Source organism: Thrips palmi, unplaced genomic scaffold (assembly GCF_012932325.1).
Source record: "Thrips palmi isolate BJ-2018 unplaced genomic scaffold, TpBJ-2018v1 HiC_scaffold_12, whole genome shotgun sequence".
In the NCBI taxonomy this organism is placed as follows: Eukaryota; Metazoa; Arthropoda; class Insecta; order Thysanoptera; family Thripidae; genus Thrips; species Thrips palmi.
In genome coordinates, this window is record NW_023144623.1 from 1,405,527 (window position 1) to 1,431,505 (window position 25,979).

General features: G+C 45.2%; 1 protein-coding gene across 2 annotated transcripts; it reads left to right on the forward strand.

Annotated features, from left to right (window-relative positions):
• Nucleotides 1-5,025: 5,025 nt before the first annotated feature.
• Nucleotides 5,026-25,321, forward strand: LOC117640162 (aldo-keto reductase family 1 member B7-like). Of its 2 annotated transcripts, none has more exons than XM_034376442.1 (9): nucleotides 5,026-5,134; nucleotides 12,618-12,668; nucleotides 13,849-13,933; nucleotides 14,202-14,372; nucleotides 14,952-15,084; nucleotides 22,785-23,094; nucleotides 23,832-23,991; nucleotides 24,631-24,728; nucleotides 25,097-25,321. In XM_034376442.1, the coding sequence occupies exons 1-9, from the start codon at nucleotides 5,088-5,090 to the stop codon at nucleotides 25,152-25,154; spliced, it is 1,113 nt and encodes a 370-aa protein (XP_034232333.1). In that variant the 5' UTR covers nucleotides 5,026-5,087; the 3' UTR covers nucleotides 25,155-25,321. The 2 variants fall into 2 exon arrangements, with proteins under 2 accessions (XP_034232333.1, XP_034232334.1); XM_034376443.1 differs by lacking the exon at nucleotides 5,026-5,134 and adding an exon at nucleotides 8,043-8,170.
• The last annotated feature ends 658 nt before the right edge of the window (nucleotides 25,322-25,979 follow it).

Below are 25,979 nucleotides of genomic sequence, written 5' to 3' on the forward strand. Positions count from 1 at the left end.
CGGTACCTGAGAACGTTAAGAAATCAAGGTGCCCGCACCGCACTGAATTGGCGTACGTTTGATGTGCATAGCTTTTGCTCAGAACCAAGCATCCACTGTTAGAAATAAGATCCGAAATTTTATGGAGAAACGCTATAGTCACGTTCATGGAGACTTCATGGGAAAGTCCCATATCTTGGGATTTTGCAGTTAAAAGTACCCAGTCTTTTTGAAACTAGTCTTATCTTACGCAGGGTCCGCTGAATCCAAAAATCACAACCCCAGATTTTTCTGACGAACCGTTCCGGAGATATTCCACTTCAAAGTCAAGCAATTTTTATTCTGCCTAAAAGTTGTGCGATTTTGCAAGGCTTTTCATTCTGAGGCATTGGGCGGTGAGTTCCAGTGGCGCTGGCCTTGTGCGCTAGCTGGTGTTCCCTAGCGTGCTCTTGGCGCCTGCCAGGTAGGCCAAGCCGTACCCCACCGAAATAGTCGGATATTTCAGAACCACCTACTGTTACTTCTTCCTAATTTTGTCTGAAACATAAGAATAACTTTTAACAGTGCGCTAAAATGTACCTTGTCTTCACCCTGAAAATTTACGGAACAAACTCACTGAACATCTAGCACCGAATGTCTACGCCAAATATAAGGAGAAAAGATGCTAAGTCAAACCAAAATCAACTTGTAGAATGTGCTGGAGCCAAAGTTTTTTGAATTTCGAGGTCCGGTTTGCTGCGTTAGACTTAACATGGAAAGAAGAAAAATAAGGTACAATTCAAAGAAGTAAAATTAAATTTGACGATTTTTACTGGTATCGCATATTTGACCGCGCAAAACTGCTTCGGGGAGTCACGAGAATTTCGAAGCATCCGAACATGGTCCACTGTGCGAAAAAACCACAGCGAATCCCTTTAATTTGTTTGCCGGGATTCGTTGTAGTTCAGAACACAGGGTTTACTGTGCCTGGCTACAATATTTACTGTACCTGGTACAGGATATTCCGTACTCCACCCCCGTGGTACAATAAATCCCGTACACAGTACAGTAGATCCTGTAAAAAAGTACAGTAAATCCTGTACTCTGAACTACAGTGACAGCTGTACTAATCACAACAGGATTTACTGTGATTTTTTCCCACAGTGTCGCGAAGTGCTGTCACCTTTAAGCGAACGTGCGTTCGCATGGCAGCGCCAACCCCGCACTGGACAGGCATCCGAATTCCGTGATATCGATTTATCAATTAGCCCCGCGAGACTACTCAAGTGTGGCACTCGTCCATGCGTGTCTGGCAGCGCTGGCCACACATGCTATGTCAAAGCTCGCAGGCCAATTCGGTTAACGCTGCTCAATTCCGAGTTCGTAAGAGAGAGCTTAAGTTCGTAAGAAAGAGTTCGTAAACTACGGAGTATTTTCTTTGCAAGGCTCAAAATACTTTCTTTTCAGAAGCTGCCTTTCTTGGTAAGGCCTCTAGGTACGGTTTTCAAAGCACGGGTGTATGGAACGCGCACACTGTGGAGGATGGAGTGAGGAAGAGCGGTTTCCTGGTTGTCCAGTGTAGCAGTCAACGACGTCGGCATGTCGTGTGACGCAAGCCCCCCTTTTTTCCTCTCTTTCTTCTCTCTCTCCCTCTCTCTCTCTCTCTATCGCTGTAGCGTCGCCTATGCCGCAAACTCTTTGGCGATGCGGTGGCAACTTGCGGGCTGCGTCTCCCCCCCCCCTTCCCAATTCCCTTCCTCTCCCCCTTTCCTAGTCAGCTGGGAAAGAGGGAGACAGGAACACATCGGCAGGAGTTTGCGTCAACACGTTCGCAGCGACGGTTTCGACCCGTTCCGGACAGAACACCGAATAAGCCACCCGAGGGCAAACTTCTGATCGCACAAAGCTCGGAATAACATTTTCCGATATGTCATGAGATCAAGGACACCAGGCCCCGAGGGGGAGATCACCTAAGTCCACAGCGTACAATAATTTTTTTTTTTCGAAGTTTTTAAAAAATTTTGATTGCATTCAACTGATTTTTTTCCACTTCTTTTGAGTTCAATTGCCTAACTTACAAGGCTTTTACATTCTTAAGTGTGATAGACGAAGCGATGTGACCTTCTAACTTGCTGTGAAACCAAGTAATTGGCCATAATGAAGAAATGACAAAAACACTGAAAGGAGGAATTGCATTTTTTTAAAAGAGGCACTTTTTTTTACAATTTGACTTTCGATTATTTTTGATTATTGTTTATTATAAGCCCCCGCGCCTGGCCCCATCGATAGAGCTATCCCGAAAACCTAAAGATTGGGTAATGAGTTGGATTTCGACTAGCTACACTCTCATTCTAGGAATGTAAGGTTCGCTTGGATTCTAGTCACATGCGTTTACGCACGGACCGAATCAGGCCCAGACCTCACTGAAAATTCAAGTGTGGTACAGGCATGCACTAGATAACGTGGGACAAACTGTCCCACGCTTGTAAACGTGGGACAAACTGTCCCACGCTTGTAAGCGTGGGACAAAATGTCCCACGTTTGCAAGCGTGGAACAAACCGTGTTACACGCTTACAAGCGTGGGACAAACCGTGTTACACGCTTGCAAGCGTGGGGCAAATCCGTGTCCCACACTTACAAGCGTGGGACAAACGGTGTCCCACGTTTGTAAGCGTGGGACAAATCCGTGTCCCACACTTGCACAAGCGTGGGACAAATCCGTGTCCCACGCTTGCAATCGTGGGACACTTTGTCCTACGCTTACAAGTGTGGGACATTTTGTCCCACGTTATCTAGTGCATGCCTGTCCCACACTTGGATTTTCAGTGCTCGATTCACATTGAAACGAGTGACATGGTACTCGAACATCCACACTGAAGACTCCTTACGGACACCATGTATCCGCAATACGGACATTTTTGTGCAATTGCGATTACGGATGGATTTTGTTTGTAATACGGATGATTTCATCCGTAATACAAAGGTTTTCGTGTCCGTAACATACAGACGAAAATATCCGTAAGGTACGGACGAAAAACTCGTTGTAATACGGATGATTTCATCCGTATTACAAGCAAAATCTATCCGTAATTGCAATTGCACAAAAATGTCCGTAATACAGATAGATGAATCCGTCAGAAGTTTAGTGTGCAGGGGCCCAAAAAGATGCAAATTTACTTTAAAAAGGACTTTTATTTAGATGGTTTGTTTTTCACAGTACGGGAGTAGGCGTTTGCCGAAGGCTTTACCCAGTTTAACAGTTTTCATAATGAATTACAAGGTAACAAAAAAATAAGGAAATCACTCTCCAAACTCAACAGTGTACTCAGTGCACTGCACTCTCTTCAGCGTGTACTCACGAGTACACTCTCTTCAGCGTGTACTGACGAGTACACTTTCTTCAGCGTGTGCTCACGAGCACACTCCCACGAGCGTGTATTAAACTGCGTATATTTCCAGGATCTGAGCACGCTCTCGTCAGAGTGTACTCATGTAGGCGCACTCTCGTTGGAGTGTACTTATGAGTATACACGCTGAACAGAGTGTGCTGAGCACATGGTGGAGTTAGCAGAGCGTATACGGTTCGGGGTCACGAAAGTAGCGCTTTAAGCAGGGGTTCCCTTCTCTCGACGGGGGGCCCAGCTTCCAATAGAGCCAATGCACACGGGAAAGACGCGGGGGTCACGAACGCAACTCCTACAGTTTAGGATTCTCAATGCAAATAATTGACAAAAAAACCTATCTCACGTAGCTAAATATAGACTATGCAGTGTACGGGAGACGGCGTCTTGACGTAAACAGTCTTGGCAATGCTGCACCAGTACCGCCTATCCGCGCCTTGCGTCCATGCCGACCTTGGGCCGCGGCAGCGCTAGCCTCTCCGACAGACATACACTGCAGGAAATAACCACAACAAAAGTACTCAAATTTCTGGCAATTTTTTAATCAGGAATTTAGTGTACTTTACAAGGTAGGTTTACGCCAGACCGCGTCTTGTCGTAACAGGCTTCGCGATGTCTCGCGGCCTGTTCCTCCAATCCGCGCCTGGCGTACCTACCTTGGCCTGCGGCGCTAGCCTGCCTTCGGCAGGCATTGGCTTGTCCATCGTCGGTTACTTCTTACGTGTTGCATGCTGTGGGGCTCCGCCCCCCAGACCCCCCTTAATTCTAGAAAGAGTTGCTTAATCTACAGATAACACGATCTTGACCCTTGTAACTTTTTAACTTGTCGAGGTTGGGGAGCTCCGCCCCCCAGACACCCCTTTCTTCAAGACAGAAGTGATCTGCCTGCAGAAAACTCGATTTTTCGCCGTTTTTTAGGTGTTTTTCGGCTATAAAAACTGAACCACTTGAGCTAGGATGGTGAAATTTCGCGTGTGCCGAGCCAAGGACATACCTCATAAGCCTGCAAAATCTCAGCCAGATCGGCCGAGCCGTTCAGGAGGAGTAGTGTACACACACAGACAGACACACAGACAGACAGGAAAAATTTTTCAACCCCACTGGAGTAACAGGCTTCGCTATCGCTCAGCCAACAAGTACAACAATTGTTGTACAAAGTACAATGGAACCGGCATGACGAGTGCCGTGCAGTCCAGGGCTCGTTGTGGTTTGTACAATTCTCGTTGTACTTTCTACAATCCCTGTTGTACTTTTATGGAACAGTTTTTGTTGTACTTTTGTTGTACTATCCACACTTTTTCTTGCAGTGTATTTGCCAGCGATCGCCACACGAATTAAAATGCTCGCTCGTCGAGACTACATTTATTTGCCTTATTGTTTTCTGATGTGTCGTGGGCGGCGCCTGAGCAGAGGTCACTCAACTTTGGTATCAGCACCCTCGTCAACGTCGCAATGAGAGCTCTAGCCCTTATTCGAAGTTTGGGTCCCTCGGCCAAAAATGTGCGGAGAGTAATAGTCCAGCGACGCCTGTCATCACGTGGAACCGAGCGCGATGAAAATGGTAGCGACTTCGATAGCGACGCTCTGTCTCCGTCGTCTAGAATAATATGCAGTGCAGTGCTGTATTTCACGCGTGTACCGGTTCCCCCAGTCGTTCTCCGACACATCACACAGGCTCCCGCAATGCGTTTCAGTCGAGCTCCGGACGCCTTTCGTAACGCCACGACATGCACCTCACGAGACGCCTCTGCGCTCCGCTGTCACACTTTACGAGGTAAGTGGACGGACACCAAAAGAGAGATCCGCCTCTGTGACTGGCCTGAAAAGCGAAGGGTGTCCCCAGATATTTTCAAAAGCCTTTATTTTAGCGGGGGGGGGGGGGGCAACGAAATTTAAAGGATGAGACATGTACCACCAATTTTCCCCGATACAAAAACTATCTCCGAAAAAATGGTCGTACACGAATGTATCACGGTTAATAGGTCGCATAGGGTGCATCACCGAACAAAGGTCAGACATCAGCGAGATTGACCCTTGAACTCCTGCGGCAGTGTCACCCTTTTTCGCTGATACATTTGTATACGGCCTCTTTTTCGGTGACACATTTGTGTACGAGCTTTTTTGTTGCTGTTATATTAGGGTACGATCGTTTTTTCGGTGAAGCATTTCAAGTAATAAGGCAGGGTGGGGAACCATGACCACTTTTTTTTTGGACTTTTATCTACTCCACCGTGTGGTTCGAAAAGTTAAGTTTCCAGCATGAGAGGATTCATTGGACACCTCTTCCACCCATTGGAACTTGTCTGCAATGCACGGCAGGCTCACAGAACACTTTGGAAAATAAAACGCAAAGTGGTCATGGCGCCCCACCTATGGGGTACCATGACCACCCCGTGGGGCACCATGACCATAGTAATTTTTTGGCCCAAAAAAGTGTACTTTCTACCAGTATTCTCATTGAAATTGTTTATATCGCTGTCCTTACCATCAGGCCAGTCAACTTAACTAAACAAGGTAGGTTTACGCCAGACCGCGTCTTGTCGTATCAGGCTTCGCGATGTCTCGCTGCCTGTTCCTCCAATCCGCGCCTGGCGTACCTACCTTGGCCTGCGGCACCGTGCCTGCGGCGCTAGCCTGCCTTCGGCAGGCATTGGCTTGTCCATCGTCGGTTACTTTTACCTTGTTGCATGCTGGGGGCTCCAGACCCCCCTCCATTCTAGATAGAGTTGCTTCATCTACAGATAACACGATTTTGACCCTTGTTACTGTTTAACTTGTCGAGGCTGGGGGGCTCCGCCCCCCCAGACCCCCCCTCCTTCAAGACAGAGGTGACCAGCCTGGAAAAAACTCGATTTTTCGCCATTTTTTAGGTGTTTTTCGGCTATAAAAACTGAACCAGTTGAGCTAGGATAGTGAAATTTCGCGTGTGCCGAGCTAAGGACATACCCAAAAAGTGTGCAAAATCTCATTGAGATCGGCCGAGCCGTTCAGGAGGAGTAGTGCGGACACACAGACAGACAGACACACAGACAGACCGACAGACAGACAGGAAAAGTTTTTCAACCCCACTGGAGTAACAGGCTTCGCTATCGCTCAGCCAAAAACACTGTAAAAACCTTCGAAGTTTTAAACGTTCTAAGATGCCTTAAAATGCACGGTTTAAAACAGTTAACGCTCTAAGGCTTTCCAATTTCACATCCAAAGCTATGACATGTTTTACTATTTTATGTTTGACTTGCTTAGACGAATCCAAATTCGTATGCAGATTTCAATTTGGTAAATTTTAAATAAATTATCGTGGTTACTACACTGCAAACAAGTGAATTAGGGGTAGGTTGGGGAAGAAAAGTACAAAACGCGTACTTTGCACTGTGCAGAAGTTCCAAATGAGGATTCAACTATTCTGCTCTCGTGAGCTTGTAGTCCAATGCCTTCCTAATGAAATGGATCACTGTTCATAGATTATAGTTCCGTACATTACGTACATCATGCCTAAATGTATGTGATTTCGGAACTCCTCGAAAAGGGTAAGAAAAGTACACCACCGGGGAAGAAAAGTACAACGAAAAGAATTGTGATTTCGAACCAGGAGACCACCAATCTTGGCTCAACACAGGTTCACTCATCAAGTGGAGAGCTTTCACTTGCCATTAGTTCAAGTTTTGTCAAAATCGGTCAATTGGTTCTGATTCTACATGGACTCATCACAGAAGGTCCAAAATGCCTTTTCTCAGAGATAAGTGGGTACAGCATTTTTGTACTTTTCTTCCCCTTTTCACGTAAATGCCCAATAACTTGTTTATTTCTAGTCTAATTCTATAACTTGTGTTGACATTTTTTGCTTATCTCGCCTATTCAAATCTATTTCCGTGATCAATTCAATTTTCATCCCGCTTTTAGTTTCTTAGAGGGTGTTTTTTTCTTCCCCAATGCCTGTACTTTTCTTCACTGTGGCAAAAAGGTACGGAAAATTCTGTTAATTTTTTTGCCAGGATTCTCCGTAGCCCTCTTATCAATATTCTCCGTAGGATCTTACAGTATTCTCCGTAGGGCCGCACAGTATTCTCTGTAAGTCCGCACAGTCTTCTCCGTAGGACCTGGAAGACTGTATAGTCCTACGGAAATCACTGTAAGGTCCTACGGAGAATACTGTGCGGTCCTACGGAAAATACTGTAAGAGCCTACGGAGAATATTGTTGTACAAAGTACAATGGAACCGGCATGACGAGTGCCGTGCAGTCCAGGGCTCGTTGTGGTTTGTACAATTCTCGTTGTACTTCCTACAATCCCTGCTGTACTTTTATGGAACAGTTTTTGTTGTACTATCCACACTTTTTCTTGCAGTGTATTTGCCAGCGATCGCCACACGAATTAAAATGCTCGCTCGTCGAGACTACATTTATTTGCCTTATTGTTTTCTGATGTGTTGTGGGCGGCGCCTGAGCAGAGGTCACTCAACTTTGGTATCAGCACCCTCGTCAACGTCGCAATGAGAGCTCTAGCCCTTATTCGAAGTTTGGGTCCCTCGGCCAAAAATGTGCGGAGAGTAATAGTCCAGCGACGCCTGTCATCACGTGGAACCGAGCGCGATGAAAATGGTAGCGACTTCGATAGCGACGCTCTGTCTCCGTCGTCTAGAATAATATGCAGTGCAGTGCTGTATTTCACGCTTTGTACCGGTTCCCCAGTCGTTCTCCGACACATCAACAGGCTCCCGCAATGCGTTTCAGTCGAGCTCCGGACGCCTTTCGTAACGCCACGACATGCACCTCACGAGACGCCTCTGCGCTCCGCTGTCACATTTTACGAGGTAAGTGGACGGACACCAAAAGAGAGATCCGCCTCTGGACTGGCCTGAAAAGCGAAGGGTGTCCCCAGATATTTTCAAAAGCCTTTATTTTAGCGGGGGGGGGGGGGCAACAAAATTTTAAAGGATGAGACATGTACCACCAATTTTCCCCGATACAAAAACTATCTCCGAAAAAATGGTCGTACACGAATGTATCACGCATAGGGTGCATCACCGAACAAAGGTCAGACATCAGCGAGATTGACCCTTGAACTCCTGCGGCAGTGTCACCCTTTTTTCGCTGATACATTTGTATACGGCCTTTTTTTCGGTGACACATTTGTGTACGAGTTTTTTTGTTCCCGGGTTATATTAGGGTACGATCGTTTTTTCGGTGAAGCATTTCAAGTAATAAGGGAGGGTGGGGAACCATGACCACTTTTTTTTGGGCTTCTATCTACTCCACCGTGTGGTTCGAAAAGTTAAGTTTCCAGCATGAGAGGATTCATTGGACACCTCTTCCACCCATTGGAACTTGCCTGCAATGCACGGCAGGCTCACAGAACACTTTGGAAAATAAAACGCAAAGTGGTCATGGCGCCCCACCTATGGGGTACCATGACCACCCCGTGGGGCACCATGACCATAGTAATTTTTTGGCCCAAAAAAGTGTACTTTCTACCAGTATTCTCATTGAAATTGTTTATATCGCTGTCCTTACCATCAGGCCAGTCAACTTAACTAAAAAACACTGTAAAAACCTTCGAAGTTTTAAACGTTCTAAGATCCCTTTAAAATGCACGGTTTAAAACAGTTAACGCTCTAAGGTTTTCCCAAATTTTCACATCCAAAGCTATGACATTTTTTACTATTTTATGTTTGACTTGCTTAGACGAATCCAAATTCGTATGCAGATTTCAATTTGGTAAATTTTAAGAAAATTATCGTGGTTACTACACTGCAAACAAGTGAATTAGGGGTAGGTTGGAGAAGAAAAGTACAAAACGCGTACTTTGCACTGTGCAGAAGTTCCAAATGAGGATTCAACTATTCTGCTCCCGTAAGCTTGTATGCCTTCCTAATGAAATGGATCACTGTTCATAGATTATAGTTCCGTACATTACGTACATCATGCCTAAATGTATGTGATTTCGGAACTACTCGAAAAGGGTAAGAAAAGTACACCACCGGGGAAGAAAAGTACAACGAAAAGAATTGCGATTTCGAACCAGGAGACCACCAATTTTGGGCCCAACACAGGTTTACTCATCAAGTGGAGAGTTTTCACTTGCCATTAGTTCAAGTTTTGTCAAAATCGGTCAATTGGTTCTGATTCTACATGGACTCATCACAGAAGGCCCAAAAATGCCTTTTCTCAGAGATAAGTGGGTACAGCATTTTTGTACTTTTTTCCCCTTTTCACGTAAATGCCCAATAACTTGTTTATTTCTAGTCAAATTCTATAACTTGTGTTGACATTTTTGCTTATCTCGCCTATTCAAATCTATTTCCGTGATCAATTAAAATTTTCATCCCGCTTTTAGTTTTTAGGGGGGGTTTTTTTTTCTTCCCCAATGCCTGTACTTTTCTTCCCCAGCCGACTGTACTTTTCTTCCCCATTTCATTTTTACACTTAAAAAAATTGTGTTAAAGCCTAAGAGCATCGATCGGCACTGTTTTTCAAAGATGATGGTCTAAGCTATAAGGTGGTACCTTACATTGCACTGTCGGCTGATTCTGCAGGAAGCTGTACTTCAAAGTACACTGTTAAAAATTCACTGTAATATTTCAACACAATCACCTACAGTAATGCTGTTAAATAACAACCGTATTGTTTTGTATCTGAACGGGAAACCCATCCAGAAACAGCACTTTCGTTTCATAACAACTTCCTTGTCAAGTGACAATAATGTAATCGTGATTCAAAACAGTTGTGCTGTCGTTGAACAGGTTTCATGTTTAGAAACAGCCTTTTGCAATCTTAAAACATGTATTGTTGTCAGGTTACAAGGGTCTTGTTTAATAACAGCACGATGAAATCAACACAAATGTTGGGAAGACATCTTCGAAGACCTTCAAGAAGTATTGTTTTATTACAATCGAACTGTCAGAAAACAGCACCGAGGGCTACAACATGCTTGTAATAAAACAAGTCGTGTTGCTATCAAACTTAACAGCATAAGTGCTGTTAATTTACAGCACTTTTTTTAACAGTGTACAAACATTTAAAAAAAAAGATTTTCAAAGTTATTTTTAATGTTTTTTTTTCAAACGTGCAGTTTGATTCTAAATATTATATGTAGAACTGGGCTAAATTTATTTTTGGTCAGCGTGATGACCAATCTTTCTAAAACCACTAACGTGATGGTTCAGTGTAGTTTCAGTTCAGAGATATATCGGGTGTACTTTTCTTACCCGAGCCTGGAGTGTACTTTTCTTACCCAACCTACCCCTAAATGCTGTTTCTCATAATGCCATAGCCATCTTGGTGCAAAGTAGCCACGGATCGCCTTCGCGGCCAACTTTTGAGGTTTGGAGCTCATTTAGTGCAAGAGAAACTACCATTTCAAGTCTCAGTTTCAGAACCATCATTAATCATCCTGGTGATTCACGATTTGTGATAAAACTATCTATTCTGCAGCAATTATTCAACCTTTATACAATTTCAGAAGCAAACAGCAAATTTTCGACGAAAAGAAATCATTATAAGGCCAAAATATGAGAAAAAACACTCAAATATGTATGGTCATGGTCATCGTCATCGGCGCTGTTAGGCCTCAGCAGACCTTTAGCGTTCGAGTAAGCAACTACAACAAACACAGAACTCAGACTGCAAACCTCAAATGCAGGCTGTGTCTTGTCTGAGGCAGCCACCCTCTACGGGGGGGGTATGGGGCAACCTCCGTGGAAGTATGCCCCATCCCAGGAGGAAAGTGAGGTTCGTTTTTTTGGACCCTTGAGTGTTGTGGAGACAGTGGAGGATGCATTGCGGTGTAGCATGGCGCCAGTCCTGCTCCTCACGTAGTTGTCGAACCTCTTCATTGCGGGACTGCGCCGCAGATGCGACGAACTGCACTGAGGCGGGGCTGCTGAAGCTGATGAAGCGGCGCCGTTGTCCACGAGTCTCTTTCAGAGGAAATATCCCTCCAGCCGGCGGCCCCCCACGACTCCGCGTCCCGTTGACGCTGGCCCAGGAGGTGAGTGCACGGCCGATCACGGGGAAACTTCGCGGATGGCGGCAGAGACACGGTAGAGGAGAAGAGCAGTGGAGGCTTGATTGTCCCCGGTCGGGGCCGCAGGGGGAAATGAAACATCTGCAGCACGCCAGGGAGCTCCGAACCGGCACTGCCACACAGCCAAGAGCCTGAAAGAGGGACCACTCCGGAACGCGACGGTACCCGCGCCGACGAAGGTGCCATGGAGGGCGATGGGGTACTGCAGACACACCACAACGACGTCTGGGAAAGCCGCACCGCAGCGCGCATACGCGTCTCGGACAAGTACAACCAGTGGAGAGGGCCTCCTGGAAGTTCGTGAGCAGCCCGAAACGGAGATAGGGTGGGTCCCGCAGCGCAGATAGTGAACTCCTTTTCAGTCTCGCACGGTGCAGAACGGAGCACCCTGAGACAGCTAGATCAAATCGGTGGACTACTCCGGGACTCCAACGGCCTGCATGGAGGCCTACAGGGCGGAGCAGTGCTCACTGTCGCAGCTTCTGGAAGTCCACGCAGAGCAGTTAACCTCCTGCGCGGAGTGGCAGAATGATGCGTAGGGTGACGGCCTGGACGATGGTGGACAGTGGCGGATCCAGAGGCGGCCCCACTAAAAAGTGGTCATGGCTCCCCACAATGCAGTTTACGACTCTAAGGCTCCCCGAGCAAGCAAACAGCTACTTAGAATTAAATGTGATGTTGGATATTTTGCCGGAGAGCCGACATTTTGAGAAAAACCTAAGACATCGAACTTATCTCCTCAAATGTGAGAGTGAGAAAAAATATCTCAGATTTGAAAAAGGCCCAATTTAGCCAAAACGCTGTAACAAAAATTTTGGCGAGGTGCTATGGTCGTACCCTTGAAGCTAGAAGGTAAGGCTCTGGCTGAAATTAGTAAGAATTCTATTCTCTCGAAAGTCCGGTCGACCGGTGGTTGCCGTCGGCAAAGTAGTTCCCGAGAGCGACGGGGGTGGTCATGGTGCCCCACCCTCCCTTATGACTCTTTTCGACAGTTTCGTCTCACCCCTCAGTGAGTGAGATGTATTGCTATTTGATTTTCGGTGGGGTGAGTGTTGGATGGTGAGTGTTGGATTTCCTCCTCTACGCCGAAATATTGTAATAACATCTCGGTACGAGAAGAGTTCAAGGACGAGAAATACAAATCAATAGAACCATCGACACGTTCATGGTTCGAGATGCTTTTTGGCGAGTCCTTGGACTGATGCGTCTTGTTCTGTCTGTGACCAACAATGTAGGATGAAGTCTCTGGGTCTGTTTGCCGCTTTGACGGTGCTGGCTGCCCACAGGTGAGTTCGCTGATCCTATACGTACATGGTACAAACTTTGGCCTCTGAGGTCCGCTCTTGGTTCACGATCAATCACGGTTTTCTTCATATTTTTGGCCACAGGTAGTCTTTATGGCTCGGAGAAAGGCCCCAAAGTTTTTGGGCCGACGTATGCACGCTTCATTCTTTAGGCAATTTTCGTTCTTTTTGACAAATTTTCACACATTTTGACGAAGATTGGAAATTTGCTTTTGTGAGGCTACTGTGCCCTCCGGTGCCCGTTTGATGATAGGACAAACCAAACAAAATTCCTGTTTTTCTAGTGTTCTTTAGGTACTTTCCTGAGGGTTTTAGTTCAACATTGACTTCTACCTATCTGATGCGTGGGTTTGATAGAAAAAGGATTATAAGTTTTTGTACGCCGCCTGAATAGCAATGGCGCTGGGAAAAGTGGAAACCGTCATTTCTGTGTAGTCCTGAGATTTATGTACCTTTTGCAAGACTTCCTCCGTCCACAAACCCAAATGTTGCCCCTAGATTTGTAAGAATTGACGTGAAGTTTTATCGCTGTAACCAAACTCCAAAACAAAAATATTTCTTTTCAGGCGTTATTTTTAACCAAACACATGGATTTAGAGTTCACATACGTTCTTTCTGCCTGCAAAATCGGATTGCTTGTCCGAAATGACGCCTAGAACGCTTCGTTCTACCCCGCAATGATTACCCAATCTGTGACCGGTGTTAAAATCTTACCACGAAGTACTTTTAGTGACTTTCAGGATTTAGGAGCATCAAAAAAGTCCAGGTACAGGTAAAAATAATAATCTTGCTGTTATTTTATTTTCTTTCCGCATCAATTGCCTACCGCGCTTTGCGACGAAAAATGTGGTCTGTTTGAGTATGCGCTTTTAAGCAATTTTACAGCATTTTTGGACATTTATATGTCGACCACGTCAATGACGTGATCCGACAGAACAACGTATCTTCGTAGGGAATCCCACTGTATACATCCGCTGTTGTGGACGAATGTCACACAATTTATAGCCTTCCTTTCCCTCCTCTCAAAAAGTTTGGGCAATGTCAGATTACCGAATCACTTGGTTTGGGCTGTCAAGCAGTTTTCCCGTTGGATCTGGTTTTGTTAGCTTAATACTTTATTTGCCTTTTCTTCCTGCCCGTCCTTTTCACATGTTCGTTCAAGCGCGGCGCTACGAGCCAGCGATGTACCTGCGGTGGCGCTCAGCTCTGGAGGCTCCATGCCCTTGGTGGGGCTGGGGACTTGGCAGGTACGTAAAAATGCCTGCAAGCTCGTCATGGGAGTCCAATCACTTCAAGTGTGCTCTAAATACTTCTTTTACTGTAAGGACTGAGCATTTACGAATTATCTTTGGGGAAAAGCTGCTAAAGGTATCTACGTGTATTTACAATGAATCCGGATGAATCCTCGTGAAGTTGGGCTACTGAAGATCTTTCCAGGAACATTTTTCTGGAGGTACCTTCGTTTACTCCAGAGATTTGTTTTTTTTTACAGTGTAGCCGGGAATTGCTTTCCAGGTGACAGGTGACCGGGAGCTGGAGCAGGCGTTGGACGCGGCGCTGGAGGCGGGGTACCGCCACATCGACACTGCCACCATTTACAACAACGAGCACCTGATCGGCAAGGTGCTGAAGCGGTGGCTCTCGGAGGGCAAGGTGAAACGCGAGGACCTGTTCATCTCCACCAAGGTGAGGCCTCCTGAGTGTTGTACTCCTAACCTCAAACGCGATGTGTGGAATCTTCGTTCTCCCTCCACACCGAGGGGTAAACACTTGAGTAATACCCTGTACACAAATGTCGGGTAATAGCATTACATTTTGGGACCGACATTTGTGTACAGGGTATTACTCAAGTGTTTACCCCTCGGTGGTGGGAGAACATTGAAAAATGACAAAGTATCAAAAAATGTCATTTTTCAATGAAAACGAGGCGTAATACGTGCGTAATACAAGTGTAATACCCCGTAACAGGGGGTAGTCTGTATACAAGGTTCACCGGAGTGTTTACCCCCTCGCTCCACACTTAAAAGTGCAGAGTTTGTAATGTCCACGCTACTGGTGCACATGTGCAGTTCATGACGTCTGCACCATGCACAAGAGATACGGGCTCTGTGAGCTAATTCACACCATAAGTGTGTACACTGGAAACTCAGAACTCAAATGGTGGCAACTTACTGCGCACCAGGACGTGTAGAAGTTCTCCACACGGTTTGACAGTGCACCATTAGAATTTACAAATGTTGGCTATGATGATGGGCATTGTTGCAGTTGCCAGTGTACGCCATGCGGGCAGCGGACGTGCCAGACCTGCTGAACCAGTCGCTGAGCAGGCTGCAGCTCGACTACGTGGACATGTACCTCATCCACATGCCGTTCGGCGTGAACCGCGAGTCATACAATGGTAGTGTGAATGCTGAAATTTTAGTTGAATCACGGGTGGTCGCATGGCTCGCCGTTTTCTTACAGAATAGGGTACTTGGGAACCGGAACCGGAACTTGAGAGGAAATCAAGAAGAAGGAACGCCGGACTTGAGAATACAACTCTGCGGAAGCGGCAGAACGGCGACGCAGACGCTCATTCTTACACATTTCGCATACTTTGTTCTTCTCGATTTCTTCTCCGAACACTGTTAAAAAATGGTTGCACAGAAACAATCAGATGAGTGAAAATTTAGTCGTTCCAAAACATAGAATTTCATCATGAACCATAGCGAAACAAATGTCGTTGAGTCTAGTAACATTTTGTCGTTGAAGAACAAAATTCTTGTTATCACTCATTACAATACAATTTGTGTGGAAACAACATCTTTTGCAATTATCTGCTCAATTAAAGTATATTATGAATAACCATCTATTTTGTTCTTCTAAGTCATAGGAAAATTACTATTGTTAAAAAAAACCATGCAAAATAAATTTAGCGACAAAAGTACTCTATGAATATTGTCGCAGACATTCCAAAATTTCCTTGGGACTTTCAATACTTGTGGATGATGTGTTACTGTTGGTGCGTTATTACAAGTTAGTTGTTGTGAAATTTTCCCTTGGTTCCAATACGACTACGGTTTAACAAGCTATTTGTTCCACAACAAATCTTGTCGCTAAAAAATTTAGCGATAAATGTGTCGCTAAGTTACGACAAAATTTTTATCAGTGAAGACCTATTGAGGAAATCCGCACTAAAAGTGTTCACTGTTATTCAAGGAACGTGACGTCACGTTCCTTTGAATGTGAAAACTGTCACGTTCCTTTAAACGTGACAAGTCACGCTCAAAGGAACGTGACAGGCTTGGTTCATTTGTCATATTAATTTAAGCGTGACACTAGCCAGCTGGAAAGCAGTCACGTTTCTTTCAACGAGACAAATGCAATGCTCATTTTGACGAGACAATTGTAATCAAATTGGGCGGCAAAGGCTAGACTCATCAGAGAAACCGTTCACGAGAACAGCAGTCTTCATGGCTTACATAAAAACTGAGCGGTGAAACTTACCACCAGCATGTTGGTAAGTTCAAATCATTTCCGCCCAACTCCGCTCTCACATGGACTGGTTTCAAATTTTAGTTCAAAGCCACTTCATACCCAGTCTTTCATTTCAAATGTACTAACCTTACTAGGTACTCTGGGCAGCCCCTCTGAATCAATTTTTGGACAGGGTGACTGCTTCTGATGGTATCCAATGTTGAAAGCAAACCAAAACATTGCTTTCTGTAGTGGCAGACACATTATGAAGGTGACTTGGTTTGCTTTCAACATTGGATACCATCGGAAGCAGTCACCCTGTCCAAAAATTGATTCAGAGGGGCTGCCCAGAGTACCTAGTAAGGTTAGTACATTTTAAACAAAAGACTGGGTATGAAGTGATGGTGGCTTTGAACTAAAATTTGAAACCAGTCCATGTGAGAGCGGAGTTGGGCGGAAATGATTTGAACTTACCAACATGCTGGTGGTAAGTTTCACCGCTCAGTTTTTATGTAAGCCATGAAGACTGCTGTTCTCGTGAACGGTTTCTCTGATGAGTCTAGCCTTTGCCGCCCAATTTGATTACAATTGTCTCGTCAAAATGAGCATTGCATTTGTCTCGTTGAAAGAAACGTGACTGCTTTCCAGCTGGCTAGTGTCACGCTTAAATTAATATGACAAATGAACCAAGCCTGTCACGTTCCTTTGAGCGTGACTTGTCACGTTTAAAGGAACGTGACAGTTTTCACATTCAAAGGAACGTGACGTCACGTTCCTTGAATAACAGTGTTGTTTTCTTGGTTTTTCGTTGTCGCACGGTTTTGTAGGTAAAAGAACTCCCTTTAATCTGTCTGACATTGTCAGAAAATTTTTACTCATCAACAAAGAAGTAATATTAGAATACAAGGTAGGTGTACGCGCGCTTACACCTAAGGGAGAGTGGGGTAATTCCGGACGCTTTTTTTCTTTTTGGTCTTTGAGCTTGAATATGCTTCTTGGGTTAAATGTTATGACAGGAGAGTAAAGTATGGACCTTTACCTTCTAAATGGTATACATGAAAGCCAAATCTCAGCAACGGTTAGGGAGATATAGGCGCCTAACAAAAGCCCTGCACGTGTCCGGAATTGCCCCAGCCTGGGGTAATTCCGGACGACCTATGGGGCAATGCCGGACGACCTTAAAATTTGACACTACTCGAGCTTACTTTCGCTTGTTTTGATGTGAGGCATGCTTTTAGAAGGCGTTCAAGGACATTTGCTGCGAACTGAAGTGTTTGATTATTACTCAAAGCATATTATAAGGAATAATTTCTATCAAAACCCCTAAATTGACAACACTGCGAGGGGTGAATTACTAGTGTACTCATGTGTACAAATTTGACCGTACTCAGTGTACTCACAAGTTTGAAAAAGCTGAAATTCTCTAGTTTTTCGACTGATTTAACGTCGACTGCCGTTAAAAACGCTAAATAAAGCCTTAAAACGTTTAAAATTGTGAAATTTATGAGTAAAGCAAGGTGTACTCACCCGTACTCATGTACTCATGTGTACACCAGAACGCCGAGTGATTCACCCCTCGCAACACTGTCTTGAGTAAAGCTCTTAAACATAGCTGCAATGCTATTTTTCGTTCTTTCTTTATCCTTCTGAACGGTGGGGATGCATGTCCACAATTTTGAACCCACTACCTTAACATTATGCGGGAAATTGAAGAAAATAACCCTTATTGTCCGGATTTACCCCACAGGTAGTGAAAGCCTTTGATGTTCAACTGTAAGAAAACGGCGAGCCATACGAGCACTCCCGAAACGCCAAAGTAAAGTCCAATGACCATATAATATGATAAAATTTTAGTCATGGGACTGAACTTGACGGTAAGGTACGATAAGTACATGGAAATACGAGGGAAAGATGCAGCTTTTGCCTATTTTTGATGGTACTCAAATTTCGTGAAGCGACCACAGGCAAACGGTTTGACCTACTATACTTTGGCGATTTGGAATTCTCCTTTTAAACTGATTATCTTCCTCTGTTAGGCGGGCTTTTGAGTTAGCTTCACTCAAACCCAGTGAAAATCGAAGTGTCCGGAATTACCCCACTCTCCCTTACCTTGGCCTGCGGCGCTGGCCTGCCCTTCGGCAGACTCTCTCGTGACACCGCGCCACTCAAAGAGACCTGATCGAACGTCAAAGCAGCATTAGGTTCCAACTTTTTACCTTTCAAGCACGGGGTCGACCTGGTTGGTTCGTTGGTCAAACTGAATGACACTTTTGTTTTGACTCCCCTAAAATTCTGGCTAACTTTTCTCCCATTAGGCATGGAACCTGGGCCATATGTTGAAATGGGTTCCATTTTCATTTTCAGCACCCCCCCGAAACGTATGTAATGATGTAAAACTTCACTGAGAATCCAAACGCTATGAGTATAGCGTCAATTGGTGCAATGCAAAAGCATTGCACATGAAGTGCAATGCCTCCCATTTCCCATGCATTAGGATAGGGCCTTTTCGGGAAGCATTGCACCAAAGGTGCAATATGGCTGTGGCATTGCACGTATGGTGCAATATCACAGCGCATTGCACCATACGTGCTATACTCATAGCGTTTGGAATCTCAGTGTTAACATGTCAACATATGTAAGGAACATTTATTTTATGCCGATTTTTACGTGTTTTTTGGCTGTTATGATCTAACGGATTCAGATAGAATGCTGAATTTTGGTGTGTGCGGTGAGCCAAGGACATACTTTATGACCCTGCAAAATCTCAGCCAGATCGGCTGAGCCGTTCAGGAGGAGAAGCGCACACACGCACGCACTCACACACACACACGCAGACAGAAAAAGTTTCTAAACCCCACTGGAGTAACGGGCTTCGCTAACAAGCTCGGCCAGTCTAAAGTGTCTTCAGCAGTCTTATAGTGGAGTCCATTTTGTGTCTTTCCATCTGAAGTACTGACTTCAGGCACTGTCTTTCTAGATTTTGTGCTGTCTCCAAAGACTCTTTCCAGCTTTTTAGTGCTGTCTTCAGGCACTGTCTTACAAGAATTTGTACTGTCCTAAAACACACTCTTTTCAGCATTTGTGCCGTCTTCAGACACTGTCTTTCTAGATTTTGTACCGTCCTCAGACACACTTTCCAGCTTGAGAGCTGTCTTCAGCCACTGTCTTTCCACCTGTAGTGCTATCATCAGGCATGCTATCATTTACGGTGTCAATGTAAACAGAGGTAGTTTTAATTTTGTTAGTTTCATCGCCTCTGGCAGCATGCTCGCGGCGTCCTGAACTCTGGCCGACGCAATCCTCTTGTCCTCCGGGACTCGGCCCGACGTCGGCGCGGTCCTCTTGACTCTGCAATAATTCGTAAAAAACATTGAAAAAGGTTGAAGTAATATTTCCATACAGAGTGAATAATAATAAAGAATTGTACCTGTAACATTTTCAACCAGTGACGCCTCTTTGCCTTCAGCCCACTTGGAAAAGGGGTTTCTTTCAATACGTACAACCTTTCCTGATAATTACTGTTGCGTGCCACATGTTGCTGACACGGAACTTGTTTGATTTCTGCAGTAGTGTGACACATAGGCAGGAAAGGACTTAATGTGCTTTATGACGGCTTCTCTTGCAATTTCTGGCAGAGCATGTTTGGGCTTATGTCGACCTCTTGAATCGTCTCTTGCTTCACCTGTCTCCAGAACGTCCTAGGTGTAGTTCAAGCTCTTTGGCTGTCTGTAAGGCAACTGTGTATTTATCGTTGTGGCTGCGAGGCACGAAAGGTTTCGCCATCGACACAATTCTTTCAGCTCCAGTGACAGGTGCCTTAGTTTGGGGTCCCTTCTTTTTAAACCACATAACATCAATGTCATCTTATCTTTTGTGTGAATCACCATTTCTGAAAAAGTACAGCAACATACACAAGAAGAAAAGTGCTAGGGCCACTGAAAATAGAAAGGTGAGTTTTTTGACCCCTTAAACGGTCTTACTGAAATGTACGACCGAAAAAGGGTCATACTGAAATGTAAGACCGAAAAAAGGTCATTCTTCGATATATGGCCGAAAAACGGTCATACTTTAGTGTATCACGGGTAAAGGCTGATATATCCCCAAGCTAAACAATAGCCAGTCTCGCTGATGTCTCACCTTATTTTGGTCACACATTCACTGAAAATAGAAAGGTCATACTTTTGACCGCTCAAACGGTCTTACTGAAATGTACGACCGAAAAACGGTCATACTTCGATGTATGACCGAAAAAACGGTCATACTTCGATGTATGACCGAAAAACGGTCATACTTCGATGTATGACCGAAAAACGGTCATACTTCGATGTATGACCGAAAAACGGTCATACTTTATAGTGTATCACGGGTAAAGGCTGATATATCCCCAAGCTAAACAATAGACAGTCTCGCTGATGTCTGACCTTTTTTTGGTCATACATTTAAGTATGACCGTTTTTCGGTCATACATTTAAGTATGACCGTTTTTCGGTCATACATTTAAGTATGACCGTTTTTCGGTCATACATTTAAGTATGACCGTTTTTCGGTCATACATTTAAGTATGACCGTTTTTCGGTCATACATTTGTGTATGACCGAAAATCGGACAGATGTCTCACCCTTTGAATTTCAGTGTTCAAGTATGACCGTTTTTCGGTCATACTTTTTGTATCACCGAAAATCGGTCAGATATCTCACCCCTCGAATTTCAGTGGCAGTTTGGACCTCCGAATGTGCCGAGCCAGGTGGCAGCTGTGGAAAAGCAGGAGTGCACTGAGATTCCAAACGCTATGAGTATAGCACGTATGGTGCAATGCGCTGTGATATTGCACCATACGTGCAATGCCACAGCCATATTGCACCTTTGGTGCAATGCTTCCCGAAAAGGCCCTATCCTAATGCATGGGAAATGGGAGGCATTGCACTTCATGTGCAATGCTTTTGCATTGCACCAATTGACGCTATACTCAGAGCGTTTGGATTCTCAGTGTGTCTCAAGTTACCCTTGCTGTCTCAAGTTACCCCGGTTGACGGAAATATGAGGGAGAGCACATACCAACTTGATTACACGATAGTGATTTTCCACTCTGTGGTGCTGTTGCCTTAATTCCACGGAGTCTTTACGGTTCCTGGAGAGCGATTCTCACGTTTCGGGGTAGTTTTGGCGTCTCTGATTTGCCGAAAGTGAAAAATATCCAATTAAGTTTTTCTGATTATTGGGGTCCTGGATGATACTAGAGTTATGGCAATGGTATTTATAGTAAAGACCTTGTACTACCTTCCTAAAAACATGAGCCATAAGGTATTCCCACACGTTTTAGTGGGTGTTTTGATCACGGAAATTACGTTATCACGGAAGTTACAAAGTGTGAAAATCGGCTTTAACGGCTGACTCGGGCTTGCTGTGGCTTAAATGTCGTTCCAGAGTCAAATGATACTCTAAGCCCGACATTTCAGCGGAAATTTTTTTCACCTGGTACTGCTGCAACATTGGGTAAAGGGTGCCACGGAAGTTACAGGTAATTGTTGATACACGCCATTTTATAATGCTCTAGCCCGCTTTGAGACCGTGTACAGCATCTTAGATTTCCGTGACCCATGCAATTATATCCCAGGGACTCCACTTTGATGGCTTGTGTCATGGAAAGTTTAAAGTTTGGCTTGGGGAGAAGTCCAGAGCTGCCTTTTCGAAATTAGTGTAGTGAAATTGAATACACGGAGGACATTTTTCGTTGCAGCATAAGTACCTTTGAAAGAAGTCTGGCGTGTTGGTCTTCGGTTGAAATTAGGTCGAGACATGCCAAGCTTCGAATCCCCATCGACAGTTGGCAGCATTTTCGAACCACACCGCCACACTGGGGGCGGAAAGTTCGAGTATGTTCTCTTTGGACAATCACGGAAGTTACATTTAGGGTATTCCAAACGCTACGTAGACCAATCCAACGGACGTGAACTTTTCGAAATGTGTGCGTTTAGTGGGCAATGGCCCTCCCTAACATCAGAAACAAACCCCATGTCGATATCTGCGCTCGTTTGGGCACAGGAGTCAGAAGAAACGAAACTACCCCGTAACGTGAGAATCGCTCTGGAGGACCAGGCCTGTGGACTGGACAACCGGTGAGGCACACTCCATCAATTCGATCTCTGCTTTTGCGAATGTTTCATCCGTCTCTGCAAACTTCAAGTTGTTTACTGCGAGTTGAACCAGGAGTCCCTCCCTCATAGATGCTTCTTTTCCACCAAGAGTCTGAAGCAAACACAAATACCCTTTTGCATTAGGAAACACTTTCTTGCAGGCATTTATTTCTGATGCATCCTAGTCTTAATTCTGTCTGCCACTTTATCGGTGACTGCTTCCCTAAATGTCTGGAGCAGTTCTTCGACTGTAGTCTGCTTCTCGTTTAAAACACATGCATAGCCAGGAGAATGACCAGATCCATTACCATCTTTCACCATGAGAATGCTGACTGGCATTCCATGACGGTTGATTGTATGTGTGTTGCGTCATTAGTACGCGCCCAAAATCAATGACATTCTATACTCACCCATTCAGTTTGGATTCTCAGAGCTCATTCGATTCGTAATCATTTGAAACTTTATATTTGAGATTCAAAAGTGCCGCTTCGACTGTCTCTGTTCAAAGGGGTCTCGATCGTCGCCATCGGGCCCAACGACACCGACCCCTCCACGGACCACCGGGCCATCTGGGACGCCATGGTGGCCGAGAAGGAGGCCGGCCGGGCCAGGGCCCTGGGCGTGTCCAACTTCAACGAGAGCCAGATCGAGCGCCTCGTGAAGCACAGCGCGGTGCCGCCGGCCAACCTGCAGGTCGAGCTCCACCTGTTCCATCAGCAGAAGCCCCTCGTCGAGTTCTGCAAGAAGAACAGCATAACGGTGACGGCGTTCTCGCCCATCGGCAGCCCCGGCTCCAAGTGGCTCATCAAGCTCTCGGGGTGAGCGAGGTCGAGGGATGAATCACTAGTGTACACTGGGATTCTGAACGCTGTGAATATAGCACGTGTGGTGCAATGTACTGAGATATCGCACCATACGCACTTCAAATTCAAGTGTGAGACAGTCTCAAACTATTTAGTACGAACCATTGTGTCTCACGCTTACAAGCGTGAGCCCCGTTTGTCCCACGCTTGCAAGTGAGAGACACCATTTGTCTCACACCTACACGTCGTGTGAGACACGTCTTGTCTCACACTTGCAAGCATAGGTCCTGTGGCATTGAACCAAAGTGAACCACAGATACTCTACAAATCGAAGAGAGTACATTGTATGCTGTAACTGGAGCATGCCTGCAAGCACGCTTTAGCTAGCGCATGCCTGCCAAGCATGTACTTACTAGTGCATACATGCCATGTACACGCTTCCTGATGCAGGCAACTCCCTATCCCCTATCCATATGCAGCATGCACTAGATGCATGCTTCAGTTTGCGTGTACATGGCATGTATGCACTAGTAAGTGCATGCTAAACCGTGTTTAACACATGTTGGTGTGAGACAAATGGTGTGTCACACTTGCAAGCGTGGGACAAACGTGGTTCACGCTTGTAAGCGTGAGACACAGGGGTTTGCACCAAATAGTGTGAGACTGTCTCACACTTGGATTGGCCGACACGGCTTCTCCCCGCAATCGAAATTAAAGTAAGAATCTACCGGGAACACGAATTGTATGTTCAGGAAGGAGCTTCCCGATCTGTTGAACGTCCCCGAGGTCCTGGAGATCGCCAAGAAGCATCGCAAGACCGCCGCACAGGTGCTGCTGCGACACATCCTGCAGAAGGGCATCGCCGTCATTCCCAAGAGCTCCACCCCCGCTCGAGTTCGCCAGAACATTGACGTACGTGTGTGCACACTACAAACCTAACTGTCTACTAAGTACACACTTACAAATGCATGCGTGGCAAGTACACACTTACAAACGCATGTTTGGCCAAGTACACACTTGCAAACGCATGCTTGGCTCCATACAACTCCATGCTAAGCATAGGCGTTTACCATAGTACCCTTATAAGGGTACTTGGCCAAGCACGTTTTTGGAAGTGCGTACACTGCAAAAAAAAAAAGTGTGGATAGTACAACAAAAGTACAACAAAAACTGTACAATAAAAGTACAACAGGGATTGTAGAAAGTACAGCGAGAATTGTACAAACCACAACGAGCCCTGGATGGCACAGCACCCATCATGCCGGCTCCATTGTACTTTGTACAACAATTGTTGTACTTGAAAAGTACACTAAATTCCTGATAAAAAATTTGCCAGAAATTTGTGTACTTTTGTTGTGGTTATTTCCTGCAGCGTACTTGGCGAAGCATGCTTTTGTAAGTGAGTACTTGCAAACACGCATATGGAAGTGAGTATTAAGTAGACAGTTTGGTTTGTAGTGTACTGTGCTGAAGTGAACATTGAGCAGTGTGCCAACAGCACCGAAGTGGTCAGAGGCACTATCTTTTTTATCCTTACTGGTCTGTTGTCAGATTTTGGACTTCAGCCTCGACGACGAGGACGTCGCCAGTTTGGATTCCCTGGACAAGGGCATTGACGGCAAGCTGTTCATCATGAAAAACATCGGCGGGTGGGTCATTGGTCATTGTCACTATGGAGGAGATATAAAATCAGATCGTGTCACTTGCGACTTGGGCTGAGGTACACGACCGTGCGGCGCTCATCGAATTTTAGATCGCGGCATTCCGCTTCTGAAAGAGGAGCACTACACCTACCATTGTAGCTGGTAGTTTACGCTAGGTCCGGGCCACCCCTTCCAAACATCCTGCACTAAACGTCCTGTGGCTGAAAACAACCTTGTTTCATTTACTGAAAGAAACCGAAATGGTTTTAATCGTGGCGACAAAAATACCTTGCTCCTCTAAAGAAAAGAATAACATCTTTCTAGCCTAAACCTTAATTTGTCATACGTCATGACCACACCCTGCTCTTTTTCAGGTCGGTGAACCATCCCGAGTACCCTTGGACCAAACTCCAAAACGAAGCGACCTCGTGAGAACGCACTTGGTGCGCTGGACAAGAGTGGTATTAGGTGATAGGTTTCGTAGGTGATGGTTTCCCTGTAAACAGAGCATTTATTAAACTCAAAACCCCAGCCACTGGTTGCCCTGTAAACACAGCATTTATTAAACTCAAAACCCCAGCCACTGGTTGCCCTGTAAACAGAGCATTTATTAAACTCCAAACCCCAGCCACTATTACTCGGTCAGGTGTTGTTTGACTCAGTCAACAAACGCGTTCCAGACAGACTCCTGTATTGTATCTCTGACGTACCCCACTTACTGAAGACAATCAGAAATGCCTTCTTTAACTCAAGAAAGAAAACAAAGAATAACAAGCAAAGCCCAAGGCTTCTCAAGAAGAATGGTGAATATACAGTTTGGGATAGAACTATTAGGCTTTATGTGTCCAAGAGAGACAAAGCATTGAGTAAATCTCGAGGGGTTACCCACTCCGGGAATCGTGTGTACACTCAGTCCGGGAATCGTTCGTAATTTGCTCAAAATGTTATCGAAAATCTTAACAGTTTCAATAGAGAGGGATATGTAATAGATACAAAACACTCAAACGCTAAGAAAGATCTTCAAATACCTCTCCTTTTCTGCAAGATTTGTTCAGAAATCGCGGGAATCCGGAATCGTGTGTACGCCCAAGTACCGAGTGGGTAACCCCTCGGTAAATCTTACCAGCTTAATGCACAAAACGTGTACCCTGACAGCTACATCAGAATGAAGGTAAAACCTGCCGGAGAAGTGACGAGTCACACTGTGGGAAGGGTTGGGTTCTCTACCCATGGTTTAAGAAAAAACTATAGACGGCT

Excerpts from the sequence above, each read along its gene's own strand:
- LOC117640162 (XM_034376442.1), top strand. The coding sequence starts at position 5,088 with ATGCACCTCACGAGACGCCTCTGCGCTCCGCTGTCACACTTTACGAG. Across the intron at positions 13,934-14,201 it reads TGGGGCTGGGGACTTGGCAG|GTGACAGGTGACCGGGAGCT; the intron begins GTACGTAAAAAT and ends ATTGCTTTCCAG. Across the intron at positions 24,729-25,096 it reads ATCATGAAAAACATCGGCGG|GTCGGTGAACCATCCCGAGT; the intron begins GTGGGTCATTGG and ends GCTCTTTTTCAG.